The sequence below is a fragment of the Chelonia mydas genome, chromosome 4 (genome assembly GCF_015237465.2).
Source record: "Chelonia mydas isolate rCheMyd1 chromosome 4, rCheMyd1.pri.v2, whole genome shotgun sequence".
Classification (NCBI taxonomy): domain Eukaryota; kingdom Metazoa; phylum Chordata; order Testudines; family Cheloniidae; genus Chelonia; species Chelonia mydas.
In genome coordinates this window covers 10,823,448-10,841,925 of record NC_057852.1, presented here as the reverse complement: position 1 = coordinate 10,841,925, position 18,478 = coordinate 10,823,448, and the positions used below count along the sequence as shown (strand labels likewise).

The 18,478-nt window shown below is 46.7% G+C and overlaps 1 protein-coding gene across 3 annotated transcripts; it reads left to right on the top strand.

The window, feature by feature from the left end:
- Nucleotides 1-538: 538 nt before the first annotated feature.
- LOC102946819 (sulfotransferase family cytosolic 1B member 1) lies at nt 539-17,657 on the top strand. Of its 3 annotated transcripts, none has more exons than XM_007070983.4 (8): nt 539-634; nt 2,632-2,777; nt 9,620-9,748; nt 9,977-10,074; nt 11,493-11,619; nt 12,420-12,514; nt 14,133-14,313; nt 16,751-17,657. In XM_007070983.4, the coding sequence occupies exons 2-8, from the start codon at nt 2,633-2,635 to the stop codon at nt 16,861-16,863; spliced, it is 888 nt and encodes a 295-aa protein (XP_007071045.2). In that variant the 5' UTR covers nt 539-634; nt 2,632; the 3' UTR covers nt 16,864-17,657. The 3 variants fall into 3 exon arrangements, with proteins under 3 accessions (XP_007071045.2, XP_037752535.1, XP_027688954.2); XM_037896607.2 differs by having other exon boundaries at nt 559-879; nt 2,604-2,777; XM_027833153.3 differs by having other exon boundaries at nt 560-879; nt 2,660-2,777.
- Nucleotides 17,658-18,478: the final 821 nt, after the last annotated feature.

Below are 18,478 nucleotides of genomic sequence, written 5' to 3'. Positions count from 1 at the left end.
GCGAGGCCCCAACCCTTATCTTCCCCTGGGGGCATGGCTGATAACAGTCTAGGAGGTTCAAGGAAAATGTGGTTTTGAGAAAGTCTGGAAGATTCTCTGAAATTCTACAAAGATCCAGAAACATTTTAGGAGGTTAGTTAAAAATGAAGTCACATACGGAATACCTGAAACATTCCACTTCAAACATTCTATTTTCCCAGCATCCTGAGCCCAGCGCCCCTCAAGCCTGGCACTCCAAGCTGCCATGTGCATCACCTGCTCCTGAATATGACCTTGACCCAGAAGAAACACCGGCATTCCTCACTGCTCTTGGAATAGCCCAGGGGACATGGTGACCCTGGCCTCCTGCCTTTTCCAATTGGCCTCATTTTGGAGCCTCTCAGCAAGTTGAAGGTATTCCTCCCTGGCCTTCCGCTGAGCTTATCTCTCACTCCCAAGCCCCTCCCTCTCAGAGACACTGTTCATAGAACTGGGACGTTTTGTTTTCCTTGGCTGCAGTTCCTGAGAGCTTTTTATGTTCTTGCCAGCGCAATGAGCCCGCCCCAATCCTTTCACAATATCCATGTAAAGATCATGCTAGTTCACATACAGCCTTTCCTTCTCCCCACAAGAGCAGCACTGCCAGAGGAGAAAGGTAAACTCAGACTTCAACTCTTTGGCCTGTTACTGTCAGGAGTTTGTCTGTCTGTTCCGTTGTCTGAGCAAACAGCCAGGCAGAGCAGCCTGTCTAGGACTGGTGGTATACACATCCAGGAAGAAACCTGGGCATTTTTAGGAGGATTTGACACTGCAAACTCTCCAGACCGGAATGTTCAATGCACAGTCTTGTGATTTCTCCATCTAAGACCTGGGAAGAGGAGCTGTGTGCACTGGGGAAAGGTAAGGCTGGATGCACAATTATAAAATGGATCTATACTTTTATTAGGGCTTCAAAACATGACTCATTTTAGTCTGGGACTGCAGAAATGGTCAGTGATGCAGACTCCAAGCTTAGATTTTGTAAAAGGAGAGAGGGGCAGGATTATGAATTGTTTGGTGATTTACATATGACTTTAAGACTCACAATGGTAAATTATTTGCTAGTTTACAGCATCTTTATTTGCCTTTCTGTAAAATTCCTTTGCTCAGCAGCTTCTAAAATGTGACCATTTCTGAGCAGCAACTAAAATATTCTTCATTTGCTTTTTTCAGAGGAAAATAAGGTCTGAAGAGACAAAACTAAACTTTCCTCTCCTGCCTTGTGTGTTGGTGGGAATGAAGAGGGTTCATGAAGGGTAATGAGAGTTGACACTGTCCGTCATTTTCCTTACTGCTTAAAGTTTCAGAGTAGCAGCCGTGTTAGTCTGTATCAGCAAAAAGAAAAGGAGTACTTGTGGCACCTTAGAGACTAACAAATTTATTTGAGCATAAGCTTTCGTGAGCTACAGCTCATTTCATCGGATGCATGCAGTGGAAAATACAGTGGGAGATTTTATATACACAGAGTACATGAAACAATGGGTGTTACCATACAGACTGTAACAAGAGTGATCAGGTAAGGTGAGCTATTACCAGCAGGAGAGCGGGGGTGGAGGGAATCGATTACAGACCTAAAAGTGGCAATTCTTCAACAGAAAAAACTTCAAAAACAGACTCCAACGAGAGACTGCTGAATTGGAATTAATTTGCAAACTGGATACAGTTAACTTATGCTTGAATAAAGACTGGGAGTGGATGTGTCATTACACAAAGTAAAACTATTTCGCCATGTTTATACCCCCCCTCCCGCCACTGTTCCTCACAGGTTCTTGTCAACTGCTGGAAACGGCCCACCTTGATTATTACGACAAAAGGTCCCCCCTTTTTGTATTATTTTTATTATGGTAGCTGCTAGAGACCTTGATTAAATTTAAGGCTCCATTGTGCTAGGCGCTCGACAAACATGTAGAAAGTCAGCCTCTGCCCCAAAGAGTCTATATAGAGAAAGCATGTGAGAAAGGGACTATCATCATCTCCACTTTGCAGATAGGGAACTGAGGCACAGAGAGATTATGTGGCTTGTCCAAGGACAAGGTATAGCTGAGAACAGACTCCAGGTCTCCTGAGTCCCCATCCATCACGTACAGCGGGAAAACAATGCATGGGTCTGGCCTACTAGAAATATTTGTTCCTTTGCATCTCTCCAGCCTTTAAAAGCAATTTTCTTGGCATTGAGGATCAAGGTCCTTTATTCTTTTAGGTAATAAAAACTGTTTGCTTTTTCTGGGTGAGATCTGAGAGAGCCTGAACATAAGACTTCTGCAGACCCTCCATCTCCACCCCACTATACTGACAAAGGAGTCAGTAGGTTAGAAAGCTGAGCAATGAACTCTTTCGAAGCATGCTGCTGTCTGTTATCTAATGTTGTGAAACGTGGTACGGTTTGTGCTCATCAGAAATTCCTTTGCTGCCTCAGTTTTTAATGGAAACATAGCCAAGGGCATGCGCTATTAAACAGCTGGAAAGGGACAGGCCAGCTGCTGCAAAAAAAGAAATATCCTGCCATGCTCAACTGAGTGTCTGAGAGCACTGGGAACATAAATGAGATTCCTGTCCAGCTGCTCTCCCATCTTCTGTCCTGCCAGTTATACTCTGCTGAACTCTCCCCCTCAGCATGGCTTCACCAGATTACCTTCGGCAGGACTGGAGGCTAGTCCATGACATTCCAATGGTCTGCGCGTTTTCATACAACTGGGAAAGGATCGAAAACTTCCAGAGTAAGCCAGATGACATCGTGATAGCCACGTACCCCAAATCTGGTGAGTTTTCATGGCTTTCTGGATTAGGAGCCACACTGAGCCATGCCCTATGGTCCTGGAAACGTAGGGGGGTCCCTTCAAGCCCCATCATACTCCCCTTGTGAAAGCAAAGCAGCTCCACTGATTCACAGCTGTTGCTAACATTAATGAGCAAGAATGCCAAGGAGACTTTCCAGCATTTCACAGCTCCCAGCCTGCATTCCGCTCATTGGAAATGATTCCATCAAATTGAATGCCAAACCCTTCTGGGCTGGGGTTTGTTCCTTTCTGAAATGACCTTTCTATGGCCTCAAGCATACCCAGGCACCATGCAGTCACAGGGAGACGGATGAGCATTTCCTCTCCCCCACAATGTAAAGGGACAAACTTAACTTAGTATTTTCTTGGGCTGTCCTAGTGTTTGGGGATGTGCCTTGCTAGTCTGGAGACTCAGGCCTGGTCTACACTATAAAGTTAGGTTGATTTATTAATGTATTAATGTTTCCAGTATAACACTATCTGGGTTGTAAGGGGCTGGAGACTTTGTGGAGTCACTAAGGTCAGGTCCCAGCATACTTTGGGTATGTCTACACTATGAAATGAGGTCGAATTTATAGAAGTCGGTTTTTTAGAAATCTTTTTTAAATAGTCGATTGTGTGTGTCCCCACACAAAATGCTCTAAGTGCATTAAGTGCATTAACTCGGCGGAGTGCTTCCACAGTACCGAGGCTAGCGTCGACTTCCAGAGTGTTGCACTGTGGGGAGCTATCCCACAGTTCCTGCAGTCTCCGCTGCCCATTGGAATTCTGGGTTGAGATCCCAATGCCTGATGGGGCAAAAAACATTGTCGCTGGTGGTTCTGGGTACATGTCATCAGGCCTTCCTTCCTTCCCTCTGTGAAAGCAACGGCAGACAATCGTTTCGCACCTTTTTTCCTGAGTTACCTGTGCAGACGTCATACCACGGCAAGCATGGAGCCCGCTCAGCTCACTGTCACCGTATGTCTCCTGGGTGCTGGCAGACGCGGTACTGCATTGCCACACAGCAGCAGCAACCCATTGCCGTGTGGCAGCAGACGGTACAACAGGACTGGTAGCCGTCCTCGTCATGTCCGAGGTGCTCCTGGCCACGTCGGTCAGAAGCGGCTGGGCAGACATGGGTGCAGGGACTACATTAGGAGTGACTCGACCAGGTCACTCTCTTTAGTCCTGCAGGCAGTCCTATTGTACCATCTTATGGTGAGCAGGCAGGAAATATAGATGGCTAGCAGTCCTATTGTACCATCTTTTGCAGGGCAGGCAGGAGATGAGGATGGCTAGCAGTCCTTCTGCACTGTCTGCTGCCAGCCAAAGATGTAAAAGATAGATGGAGTGGATCAAAACAAGAAATAGACCAGATTTGTTTTGTACTCATTTGCTCCCCCCTCCTTCCCTCCCTCCGTGAAGTCCTGCCTGAAATACAAGAGGGAGGGATAGCTTAGTGGGTTGAGCATTGGCCTGCTAAACCCAGGGTTTTGAGTTCAATCCTTGAGGGGGCCATTCTGTGTGACAGTTGTTTTTGTTTCTCCTTGATATAAAGCCACCCCCTTTGTTGATTTTAATTCCCTGTAAGCCAACCCTGTAAGCCATGTCGTCAGTCACCCCTCCCTCCGTCAGGGCAACAGCAGACAATCGTTCCGTGCCTTTTTTCTGTGCAGACGCCATACCACGGCAAGCATGGAACCCGCTCAGATCACTTTGGCAATTAGGAGCACATTAAACATCACACGCATTATCCAGCAGTATATGCAGCACCAGAACCCGGCAAAGCGATACCGGGCGAGTAGGCGACGTCAGCGCGGTGACGAGTGATGAGGACATAGACACAGACTTCTCTCACAGCACGGGCCCTGGCAATGCGGGCATCATGGTGCTAATGGGGCAGGTTCATGCGGTAGAACGCCGATTCTGGGCCTGGGAAACAAGCACAGACTGGTGGGACCGCATAGTGTTGCAGGTCTGGGACGATTCCCAATGGCTGCAAAAATTTCGTATGCGTAAGGGCACTTTCATGGAACTTTGTGACTTGCTTTCCCCTGCCCTGAGGTACAAGAATACCAAGATGAGAGCAGCCCTCACAGTTGAGAAGCGAGAGGCAATAGCCCTGTGGAAGCTTGCAATGCCAGACAGCTACCGGTCAGTCGGGAATCAATTTGGAGTGGGCAAATCTACTGTGGGGGCTGCTGTGATGCAAGTAGCCAATGCAATGCAAGTAGCCAATGCTGATATCAAGGGTAGTGACCCTGGGAAATGTGCAGGTCATAGTGGATGGCTTTGCTGCAATGGGATTCCCTAACTGTGGTGGGGCCATAGATGGAACCCATATCCCTATCTTGGCACCGGAGCACCAAGCCGGCACGTACATAAACCGCAAGGGGTACTTTTCAATAGTGCTGCAAGCTCTGGTGGATCACAAGGGACGTTTCACCAACATCAACGTGGGATGGCCGGGAAAGGTACATGACGCTCGCATCTTCAGGAACTCCGGTCTGTTTCAAAAGCTGCAGGAAGGGACTTTATTTCCAAGCCAGAAAATAACCATTGGGGATGTTGAAATGCTTATAGTTACCCTTGGGGACCCAGCCTACCCCTTAATGCCATGGCTCATGAAGCCGTACACAGGCAGCCTGGACAGTAGTCAGGAGCTGTTCAACTACAGGCTGAGCAAGTGCAGAATGGTGGTAGAATGTGCCTTTGGACATTTAAAAGCACACTTGTGCAGTTTACTGACTCGGTTAGACCTCAGCAAAACCAATATTCCCACTGTTATTACTGCTTGCTGGGCGCTCCACAATATCTGTGAGAGTAAGGGGGAGACATTTATGGCGGGGTGGGAGGTTGAGGCAAATCGCCTGGCTGCTGGTTACGTGCAGCCTGACACCAGGGCGGTTAGAAGAGCACAGGAGGGCGCGGTGCGCATCACAGAAGTTTTGGAGACCAGTTTCATGACTGGCCAGGCTACGGTGTGAAAGTTCTGTTTGTTTCTCTTTGATGAAACCCCCAGCCCCTTGGTTCACTCTACTTCCCTGTAAGCTAAGCACCCTCCCCTCCTCCCTTCGATCACCACTTGCAGAGGCAATAAAGTCATTGTTGCTTCACATTCATGCATTCTTTATTAATTCATCACACAAATAGGGGGATAACTGCCAAGGTAGCCTGGGAGGGGTGGTGGAGGAGAGAAGCACCAGGAGGGGTGGTGGAGGAGGGAAGGACAAGGACACACACACTTTAAAAGTTTAAAAGTTTAAAACTTATTGAATGCCAGCCTTCTGTTTCTTGGGCAATCCTCTGGGGTGGAGTGGCTGCGTGTCCGGAGTCCCCCCACCGCGTTCTTCGGCGTCTGGATGAGGAGGCTATGGAACTTGGGGAGGAGGGCGGTTGGTTACACAGGGACTGTAGTGGTGGTCTGTGCTACTGCTGCCTTTCCTGCAGCTTAACCATATGCAGGAGCGCATTAGTTTGATCCTCCAGCAGCCTCAGCCTTGAATCCTGCCTCCTCTCATCACGCTGCCGCCACCTTTCAGCTTCAGCCCTCTCTTCAGCCCGCCACTTACTCTCTTCAGCCCGCCACCTCTCCTCCTGGTCATTTTGTGCTTTCCTGCACTCTGACATTGTCTGCTTCCATGCATTCGTCTGTGCTCTGTCAGTGTGGGAGGACAGCATGAGCTCAGAGAACGTTTCATCGTGAGTGCATTTTTTTTGCCTTCTAATCTTCACTAGCCTCTGGGAAGGAGAAGATCCTGTGATCCTTGGAACACGTGCAGCTGGTAGAGAAAAAAAAAGGGACAGTGGTATTTAAAAAGACACATTTTATAGAACAATGGGTACACTCTTTCATGGTAGACCTTACTGTTAATATTACATACACAGCACATGTGCTTTCATTCCAAGGTCGCACTTTGCCTCCCCCTACCACGTGGCTAGCCCCTCACCCCTCACCCTTCCCCGTGGCTAACAGCGGGGAACATTTCTGCTCAGCCACAGGCAAACAGCCCAGCAGGAACGGGCACCTCTAAATGTCCCCTTAAGAAAAACACCCTGTTTCAACCAGGTGACCATGAATGATATCACTCTCCTGAGGATAACACAGAGAGATAAAGAATGGATGTTGTTTGAACGCCAGCAAACATACACTGCAATGCTTTGTTCTACAATGATTCCCGAGTTCGTGCTACTGGCCTGGTGTGGTAAAGTGTCCTACCATGGTCGACAGAATAAGGCTGCCCTCCCCAGAAACCTTTTGCAAAGGCTTTGGGAGTACATCCAGGAGAGCCACAAATGCCAGGGCAAATTAATCATTAAACATGCTTGCTTTTAAACCATGTATAGTATTTTAAAAGGTACACTCACCAGAGGTCCCTTCTCCGCCTGGCGGGTCCGGGAGGCAGCCTTGGGTGGGTTTGGGGGGTACTAGCTCCTGGTCCAGGGTGAGAAACAGTTCCTGGCTGTCGGGAAAACCAGTTTCTCTGCTTGCTTGCTGTGAGCTATCTACAACTTCATCATCATCATCTTCCTCGTCCCCAAAACCTGCTTCTGTGTTGCCTCCATCTCCACTGAAGGAGTCAAACAACATGGCTGGGGTAGCAGTGGCTGAACCCCCTAAAATGGCATGCAGCTCATCCTAGAAGCGGCATGTTTGGGGCTCTGACCCGGAGCGGCTGTTTGCCTCTCTGGTTTTCTGGTAGGCTTGCCTCAGCTCCTTAAGTTTCATGAGGCACTGCTTCAGGTCCCTGTTATGGCCTCTGTCCTTCATGCCCTGGGAGATTTTGACAAATGTTTTGGCATTTCAAAAACTGGAACAGAGTTCTGATAGCACGGATTCCTCTCCCCATACAGCGATCAGATCCCATACCTCCCATTCGGTCCATGCTGGAGCTCTTTTGCGATTCTGGGACTCCATCATGGTCACCTCTGCTGATGAGCTCTGGCCAGCGTGGCAAGCTGCAGGTGACCATGCAAACAGGAAACTGAAATTCAAAAGTTTGCGGGCCTTTTCCTGTCTACCTGGCCAGTGCATCTTGAGTTGAGAGTGCTGTCCAGAGAGGTCACAATAGAGCACTCTGGGATAGCTCCCGGAGGCCAATGCCGTCTAATTGCGTCCACAGTATCCCAAATTCAACCTGGCAAGGCCGATTTAAGCACTAATCCCCTTGTCGGGGGTGGAGTAAGGAAATCGATTTTAAGAGCCCTTTAAGTCGAAAAAAAGGGCTTTGTCGTGTGGACGGGTGGAGGGATAAATCGATTTAACGCTGCTAAATTCGACCTCAACTCCTAGTGTAGACCAGGGCTTTGAGTTGTTCTGGTTGATTAAGGAGGGAGACCGATGTGATCACCGCAATGCAGCGCTTAGAACCCAGGTGCTATAGAAGAAGAGGGAAATTGGGGCACCCATGGATCACTTGACTGGCAAAAGGTCTTTGGTTCCAGGGAGCGGTGAATTCTGACCTATCTCAGGCAGTTCATTTGTCATCTGACCGATAATGTCTTCTTTTTTTTTAAACTTGTTTTTGCAGCAGTTTCTGTCACCTTCACTCATGCTGATTAGCACTTTAATGCCAGGGATAGCTCCCAGAGTGAAGTAATATTAAATGTGAGCAATGACAGCAGAATCTGGCCCTTGAATTGGTTGGTTGATTTTGAGTGGTTCGTATATTTTACTTTAATCATAAACAAAGCAGCAGGCTCAGAAGAGATGGTATTAAAGGTCTGGATTTTCTCCATTCCGGTGAGGATGGTTTAAATGGCTGTGAACCAGAAGGGTTCAGAGTTTAAAATACTGATTCATCTTTCCAAACAGAGGTCACCTGCCATTCCAGCAAGGAACCAGTCACAATCAGCAAACCTTGCTGTGACTATATGGTGTAGCTTGGAGGTTTGTAGCACAAGCAGCTCTGCTGCACGGGCTCATAGGGAAGCCGGCAGGAGTTAGAAGAGGGGGAAATTAAGGTGTTGGGATGGGAGAAGGGGCAACATCATCTCTCTTGTCCCACATTAGCTGGGCTAGGCCAGAGTGGACCATGTATTATATATATGGTAAACTCTCCTTGGGGTTGCAACTGTGTCTTTTCCTGTGTCTTGTAGGCAGCTGCTCAGCACAGTGATGATGTTCATCAAAAACATAACAATGGAAAATCAACTAGCAATTGTGTTGGCCTAGGAGAGGCCTCACACCATCCCTGAAAATGGGTGTGGTTGCAAGGGGTTGCAGACCTTCTACAAAAAGAGCTCTGAAGTGGGCCGCTTGCCATCAGTAACTGTCTTTGACAATGCTGGCAAACTGTAATGTTTGGCTACAGATTAATGATATTCCATTGCTACTCAGCCTCAGGAGAGTAGAAGAGATGTAGCTAGAACAGGAGTTCTCTAACTTCATTGCACTGCAACCCCCCCTTCTGACAACAAAAATTGCTACATGACCCCAGGAGGGAGGACCGAAGCCTGAGTCCTCCTGAGCCCTGCCGCCCTAGGTTGGGGGGCCAAAGCCAAATCCTGAGCCCCACTGCCTCGGGTGGGGGAGGGACCCATAGCCAAAGCCCAAGGGCTTCAGCCCCAGGCAGGGGGTCAGATGATGGGGCTCAGGATTCAGCTTTGAACCTGGGTCTCAGCAAGTCTAAGCCAGCCCCGGTGACCCCATTAAGATGGGGTCGCGACCCACAGTTGAGAACCACTGAGCTAGAATATTGAAGATCCTAAATGAATAGGCTGAATACCGTAAGTGCTGTTGTCTTGGCTGGACGAACAGTGGATGAGGTTCTTGCTTGACTGTTCCTTGGTGGATAAACCTGGTTCTTGACTGGATTTTTCTTCTCTCGTCTTGTTTCCAGGCACTACATGGGTGAGTGAAATTGTGGACATGATTCTGAATGATGGAGATCCTGATAAATGCAAGCGAGATGCAATTTTCAACAAAGTGCCCATGTTGGAATTTGCTGTCCCTGGGAAGATGTCACCAGGTAAATGTAGCACTAGTGTTGGGTGACTAGAGACAAAACAGTCAGTGATTCAGTGCGGCTGGCTTGCAGCTCAGGAGAGGAAAGAAGGGATTGTGGATAGAGCACTGGCCTAAGACTCAGGAGATCTGGGTTCGGTTCCTTTCAGTGAGACTTGGGTGCTTTTGGAAATGTTACCGTTAATGCTTTCTCTATCAGCATCAATGATCCCTTTGAACCTTTGCTTACCAGGTACAGAGCAATTAGCCAAGAAGCCATCTCCTCGTTTAGTGAAAACCCACCTCCCAGTCCAGCTCCTTCCAAAGTCCTTCTGGGAAAATGGCTGCAAGGTAACCAGGAGCTGGGAACTCAGACCTTCTGGACAATAGGTTGATGGGGGAAGTATCATGTGCCTTGAGCACACAGAATACTCATGCTAGTCCCACCCTTTGCCAGGTTCCTCTCCCTCATTTTTACCCGCTGACTCTTTTCTCCCGTGGAAAGAGATTTATCTGGTGAGTTTCCATGCTGATAGCTACCTAGAGTAGCAGTTTTGCAGCTTTACATTTACAACATTGGGATGCAAGTTTGGATTCATATTTAGGCTGAGATTTTCAAAGATCCCTAAGGGATCAGGATGTCCAGTTCCCGTTAAAATTGGCCTCACGGGATTCCAATGCCTTTAGATAACATTCACTCAGTGTTGAGTAAGATGTTTTTCCAGCCGTCAGCTTTGCAGGCTCACCCTGGGATCTGACAAACAGACTAGGTTCTTTCTGGCTCATACATCATCATCAGTAACAAAGATCCTGGAAAGCAAATTCTGCCAACATCACCAACATCTGTGCAACACCCATTGTCTTAAAATACTTCTTCCTGGGCAATCTCCATTGTCTTCAATGAGGTTACCCACACATAACTGAGGGGTAAATGTGGTCTTACAATTACAACTCAACTAACAATTCCGCCTGATGGTGTGAGAGCCAGAATACAATCCAGCTCACTTCTCAGTAGCCATGTTGGCCCTGCCGGACATGATGTATTTTGCCACTATATGAAGAGCTATGTCTCAATGCACATGGGAGCAGACCCATTGACTGCTGCACCCAGGGGAGTAGGAGGATGCGACCCAAGGCAGGGCAGACCGGGATTGCATTGTTTCCTTCCTTCAGAGGTAGGCTGGTTTAACCTGTGACTGAGGCCCACAGGGAGGCCCCCGGGGGATGCAGTGAATTAACTAATCCCCCAGGCATCCTGGTCACAATCCCTCCTTGGCAAACACCACTCCCTTCGGTGGTTGTGCTGCCTGCCAGTTGTTCCCCTGGTGGAGTTCTAGTACCGCCAGAATTTCCATCTCTGCGGGGTCTGTGCACTGGGTTACACTGGCAGAAATGTGTGTTGTTGTTTTCCCCATTTTTACAGATGGGGAAACTGAGAAACAGAGAGATCGACCCAAGACCACAGAAAGTGTCAGTGGAAAAGCTAGTGTCAGAACCAGGATTAGTGCTCCTGTAGCTTCTATTCCCAAGCCCAGTCCATGGTGCTCTACTCTCAGACCACAGTGTCCCGGGGTGCTTTCAATCCCTCAGCTTTAATTTGGCCCTTGAGCCACAATTTGGATCCCCTGCAGTAGGGCTGGGGTTTTGAAAGAAGCCTAACGAAATTAGGCACCCAACTCCCTTAGGCACCTCTGAAAATCCAAGTCTAGAGCCACTCAGAACTCAAGGTCACCAAGGCAACATGGATTCTTCTCTTCTTCCTGCCACAGGTGATCTATGTTGCCCGAAATGCCAAAGATGTAGCTGTCTCTTTCTACCATTTTGACCTGATGAACCAGCTGCATCCAGACCCTGGCACTTGGGAGCAATACATTGAGAAGTACATGGCAGGCAGAGGTGAGATTGACATCTGTTAGCAATTCATGTTCCTGGGGTTTTAAATTGATGCTGCTTGAAGCATAAAGGAAAAGAGACTTGCAACTGCAGGTGAATTTATCCAGGCCAGGTTCTGCCTCTCAGTGGGAAACTTAGATGCTGTGCCTTTCAGTGTACTCTATGAGTACTAGGAAATGCAGTGAGAACTGAGGGAGGGAACTTTCCTATTAGACCGGACAGTTTGAGTAGCCTCCACTGCATCTATGCTCCCCTTCAGAGGGAGCAGTGGTTGGGGAATCTGCACAGCAGTGGGTCCACTGGCCCAGACCTTATATAACTATAATATAGGGCCAGATCCTCAGCAGGATAAATCAGCATAGATGCATTGACTTCAATGGAGCTATGGCTAATTTACACTAGCTAAGGATCTGGCCCATTTACTTTAATGACGCCACGCTGATTTACACCAGCTGGGGATCAGGCCATTGACTTCATTGAAAGTATGCCAGTGCCAGCTGGGATCTGGCCCTAAGCTGCATTTCTATAAGAGTCAGGTAATATCTAGTTTCTGCTCCAGTCACATATAATAATAGTTGAGGATTCTAACCTGCCAGTGGGACCAAAGGGGCAAAGAATTTGACCTAGTGTTTGCATATAGCCATACCTGGTGGTTTGTGCCCAGGTACCCGATTTTCACATGATGTCATAGTAACTGCACACACAATGCATTTCAGCGGCATTCAGCCAAAAGATAACATGAGCCCCAGTGACCTGACACGCTCATGTCACTAAGAGTATTTGTATACCTTTTCCTCTTTTAGCTGCGTATGGTTCCTGGTATGACCATGTGAAAGGCTGGTGGGAGAAGAGAAAGGACCATCCCATATTATACTTGTTCTATGAGGACATGAAAGAGGTGAGAGGGGAACAAGTAACCACTTTAGGGGCCACTCCACACTCACCAGGATGGAGGCAACAAATCTGACACCTGTTCAATGCCTTACCCTACTGTGCAATGTCCATCTGAAGATCAGTCTGGCTGTCCGGAAGAGAATGTGTCTCGCTAGGGTAGTGCAGTCCACCATGAGTAAAAGGGCCAGACTGTGACTCTTTAAATGCTTTGGTTGGTGCTAATACTACCCCTGAGCTGTGAGCCTCCCTCCTTCCCCACTTATTCTCCCTTATCTAGAACTGTGTTTAGATTTATTATGAGCGCCTCATGATATCAAATGGATTTATCCTCATAACACCCCCTGTGAGGGAGGTTGGGTGCTATTATCCCCATTTTTACAGATGGGGAACTGAGGCATAGAGAGGTTAAGTGACTTGCTCAGGGTCACACAGGAAGTGTGTGGCAGAACAAGGAACTGAATCCAGGTGTCCTGAGTCCCAAGCTAGTGCCCTAACCACCGGGCCATTCTGCTTTCCTAAAGCCTCTTGCCCATGCCAGAGTGCAGCCTTATGGGAGTGCATCTCTTGAAGAGCAAGCACCGAAAGAGGGCTGCTTTCTTTAGAGACTTTTAACTCTCATTTAAAAATGCTGATGTAGAGGCAGGAAGAGGAGGGGAAAGTTAGGGAAGCATGTTATTAAAGATGGGGGATCTAGTCTAGAAGTGACGTAACCCCTCGCTCAGACCCAAACTGAACTTTAGATGGGGATTTGAAAGAGAGCCGTTGCTCCTGTTCCCTTTAATTTCACTCTGGAATTCCTGGTTTTAGCTGGGAGAGGAAGTGTGTATTTCCAACCCAGCAGTACCAGAAATCGCATGAGAGCCTGATCTTGGATGATTTCCATACCAGAGAGATTTGGTAAAACATCCCAACTCTAGCTTTGAACTATATGAAATGGAATTAGTCACTACCTTCCCAATTAACAGTAATATGGGCTAATATTTGGAGCTGGGTTATCGTGAAGTTTAGCATCCACGTATTGTGGAAGAGGAAGTGAAGTCTGAGAGTAAGGGCCAGGTCCACAAATCAGCATAGTTCCACTCGTGTAGCCAGTAGGGCTGCAGCAATTTAGAGCAGCTGCGGATACGGCCCTAAGAATTCTGTGACTGGCTGGGGAAGATGTGGCTGGAATTAGGGTCCCTCCAGAGTGGCTGTCTGCATCACTTTCTAAATAAAGCAATGGGACTGGTGAGTTACAGACCAGTCTTGGTCTCTCTCTCTCTAAACACATTACACCCCCCAAAAAAACTATGTTAAAATAACATTATTTGGGTTGCAAAGTCAAGTACTCAAAAGTTAGGCAGTGCCAGAATTACGGTTGACTGTGCAATGTGCTAATGCTAGGGAGGGAGACAAAGAAGGAGATTTTTTGGCTATTAATCTCCTTTTTATTTTGGGAAGGGGGGTAAGAATTGGGGGCAAGGTTGATGAAATGTATTGCTGGATTGCTGGATATTATTTTGATACAGTGGAACAACTAAGGTTGTTGGCACCTCATAAAAGTTCTAGACTTTCACTGCGTTACATGGTGGTGGCGACTTTCCCATCGCACACCATCTGAAGTGCCACTTGTCTTTCTGTAGGATCCAAAGCGTGAAATTCGCAAGGTGATGCAGTTCCTGGGGAAGGATCTGAAGGAGGAGGTTCTGGACAGGATCGTCTATCACACTTCATTTGAAATGATGAAAGAGAATCTCACCACAAATTATAAGATGACCCCAAGTGATATAATGGATCAAAGCATCTCCCCTTTCATGCGTAAAGGTAAGGATTCACACAGGCACTAGCAACCATTTTTCTTCTCCTCAGTTGTAACAGGAAGATACTTTTTCATCCGGTTTTCCTTTGTAAGCTACCCAGAAAGGTGGTCATGTTTATATCTGATGGCTTTTCAGTGGCTTGTGTAAAACAGGTTGGTGGTACCATTTCTAGTGGACCGGTGTTTATATCTCACAGATGCCGTGACATAAGACACTAATTAGCAATCCCAGTCTCATGAAAGAGGCCAAGGACTGAGTGGGCATGGAGACTGAACTACACTCTCACCCCTAGAAGTAGTCACCCAAAGAACAGAGCGGAGTGTCATTGCACAAGCCTGCACTCTGCTGCTGCTACCTCTTTAGAACTTGATCTTTGACGAAATGGGGGCTGTAGAGCCAGATTTTCAAGAGTTCAGCTCGTTAAACATCAAAACGAAGTGACTGGATTTTTCAGAAGTGCCGAGCATCCAGCGGCTCCCACTGAGAACAACGGGAGCTGTCGCCTGTTAAAGACTTCTGAAAATCTGGCCACTTTTTTCCAGTGCCTAAATGGGAGCTACGCTCTTTCAAAATTTGGCCCTAAATCCCCACATCTCCATAAGATATCTTTGCCATGCCTCACATTCACTAGAAAAAGAAAAGCAAAGCAGCATGTTGACCATAGGAGACAACTGAGAAAAATAAAAATAGAATCAAAGGCTGGAGTACAGACTGTGACAGACCCAGACCAGTTCAATGCAGGAGTTTGGTAGAAGGAAAACACACTGGATGAATAGTTTTCTGTTCCCTGAGTGACCGGGACAGGGAGTGCCCCAGAGCGGTCAGGAAGGTGCTAGAAGCCATGAAGTCAGGCAGACTCCATAAGACACCTGGAACCAATTTGAAACAATCAAGGGAAACAGGCTAATCAGATCACCTGAAGTCCATTTAGAACCACCTGGGACTAGTTTAAAAAGAAGCTCCTTCAGAGACACTGACTGGTAACAGCTGGGAGTAAGAAGGTGTGTTGTGGAAAGACTGGGAGAAAGAAGACCCGGGAGAAGAAGCGTGGTCAGGTACCAAGGGGAGGGAGGTGCTAGGAGGGGCTGTTTGGGGAAGTAACCCAGGTAAGGGTTATAGCTCCGGTAGTATAGGAAAACTACCTGTTGCTGGTGCCATTAGGGTCCCTGGACTGGAACCCAGAGAAGAGGGTGGGTGTGGGTTCCCCCCAACCCTTCCCACACCTCTACAAAAATGCTCCCTGAGTAGGAAGACAGGGACTAAAGAGGGCTCTTACACCAAACCCATTGACTGGCTGATGATGGTGGATCAGTATGCTGTAACCCTTGCCTCTAGGAGGGGAGAGAGGCTACACCGAGGCTCACAGCAAACCTTGGAGGCAAGCCCTAACCACCTAGAAGCACAGGACCCCCTAAGGCAAAGCCAGAGCACTGCCACAAGACAGAATAATACTGTGTGAGCTGTTTGGGACCAGAACTGTTTATTACTCTGTGTGTACAGTGCCTAGCCCAGTTTTGCTCTTCCCTGGACACTACTGTAATAAACATGTTTACTAATATAATATAGGCGAGAGGGAATAATTTCCATACTAAAACTATGTTTAAAACAATCAATATGGAATGCAGGATCTGGTTAGCTGGCTTGCTTTCTCTGGCATCCACCCAGCGCTTCAACAAACCATTAGAAAATTGATCAATACAATATTTCAGTTCACCAATTTTTCAGTGACTAAATTCCAGTTAAAAGCTAATTGCTACCAAAACATTTTTTTTCAAAGTCTGCTATTTTTATCAACCAGCTATCCTGGATGCCAGCATTTTTCTTGATGCCTTTTGTCCTCAGTATATGGAAAAGGTGCTCAAAGTGTTAGGCAGACTAGCTCTTCTTGCATATAGCAGCTAGTGGAAGGTGGGGGGTGCTCAGCACTGTGAAGGATCTGGCCCTCATTGAGTTTTTGTCTAACACTCACTTTAATTAACTACACTTTTGTTAGTGGTGCATGAAAAATGTATTTACTTAATAAATCTAGGTTCAAATTCTGGCCTCAGTTACACCCCCACAAGTTTATTGGAGCTTGATGCCGAGGTTCTCAAACTTTTGTGTTGGTGATCCCTTTCACATAGCAAGCCTATGTGTGACCCCCCCCACACACAGTTATACATTAAAAACACATTTTAAATATTTAACACTATTATAAATGATGGAGGTGAAGCAGGGTTTGGGGGTGGAGGCTGATAGCTTCAACCCCCTACGTAAAAACTTTGCAACCCCCTGAGGGGTCATGACCCCCCGTTTGAGAACCCCTGAGCTAGAGAAAAGCATGTAACTGAGTGTAGAATTTAGACCATTAATATTTTCTTGATACTATTTCATTTTCCAACATCGGGAGTTCTTTTGCTTCAGCAAGGGCTTTGCTCTTTCATTCTCTTTTTTTGTTTCAGGGATTGCTGGAGACTGGAAGAATCACTTTACTGTGGCCCAGAATGAGAGATTCAATGAAGATTATGAGAGGAAAATGGCTGGGAGCACACTGCAGTTCCGAACAGAGATCTGAAGGAGCCTGGCGTCTTAGTACTGTAGTTCTAATACATGGGTCTCTGTCATTTCTGTTGAATAGCTTTCCCCCACTCCTTTAATCAATTAGAAGTAATACATTGAGAAGTGTCTGCTCCAGTGATGGTCAGACACTTGAACCTGGAGTCTTGGGCCATCTAGACCAAGGTGCAGTTACACTCCAGAGCAGAGGGATTGATCCAAGAGACTGGGATTCCATATAGGGTCTGAGTAGCAGGGAAGGCTCCTTGTTCTAGGGTTAGCCACACACACACCTCTTAGTTTATGTTAGACTGAGTACTGGTCAGGTTCAAGTGAGGCAAAGGACTCAGGCCCAGATCTTCAAAGCTATTTAGGCACCTAGCTCCCAGTCCCTTGAAATGAAAGGGAATTAAGCACCTAACTCCCTTTGAAGATCTAGACCTGAATGATTAAGATGAATGATTGAATGGGGCAAATAGGAAGAGAGGGGTGGCTTGGTGGGGAGGAAGGTGCTGGGGAGATTCAATGAAGAGGAAAATGAAATAGTGGAATTTGGTTTGGGAAAGGAGGCTTTCTTGATTTTGAAGAGCATTAATTGTAATGTACAGATTCATCAAGTATTGTAATTTCTCTAGAGAATGGGCTTGTAATGGGGATAGTGCCAGGGATGTGGGTCACCAGTTCTCTCATAAGAAGTGGTCCACATTCTGACTAAATATGTGAACTCCTGTATAAAATTACTACTTCATCTAGTTTATGCTGACACAAAGTCAAATATTACAAATCTGAATTAAACTGAAAAGTACTTGCTCACCTGTGTAGCTTAGTCTATTCAGGTTCTTGTAGCCTTCCTGTCACCCTGGTATCTGTGCACCTTCCATTCAGCAATGCAACAAGCCACTTGTGCCTTCTTCAACCCTCTTCCCCAGGGGAACACTTGCAAGTGTGAGCACAATGGGATCTCTTCTGCAAATAAGTGCTGCTTAACGTGAGGAACGGCTACCCCCTGGTTTTATTAATGAGCAGTGCAGTGAGCAAAAATACCAGCAGCGTTCATATGAGTGGAAAATAAAACATCTTTATGATGAAGTGTTACTTAAACTGGTTATCTTCAACTGCACATTTTCACACTTAGCTACTGGCCATGTTTGACTTGTGCTGCTCTGGAAACCTGAAGGCCTACTGGCTATAATATATATTTCGCTATTATGAGTACTCCTAACTTTATAATTATATTTGTATTCCTTGTACAAAGAAGTTTTGCCTAAAAATCTCAGTTAACAAATAATTTACATGATTGGTCCCTTCTGGGGTGTCCTCTGGGTGAGTTCTTTGTAGGGTTAACCACTGAGAAAGGGTTGTCTAAATACACACCAGCAATTAACTGGTGTTACTACACTTTAAATATAAGAACCTGTGGAAAAGAATGCTTCAAGAAATTAAATTACATATTGTTGGTATACTGTACATTACAAGAGTTTGTGATTGTTACACCTTAGAGACTAACCAATTTATTTGCTCAAATAAACTGGTTAGTCTCTAAGGTGCCACAAGTACTCCTTTTCTTTTTGCGAATACAGACTAACACGGCTGCTACTCTGAAACCTGTGATTGTTATGTTATTGGCAGTTGCT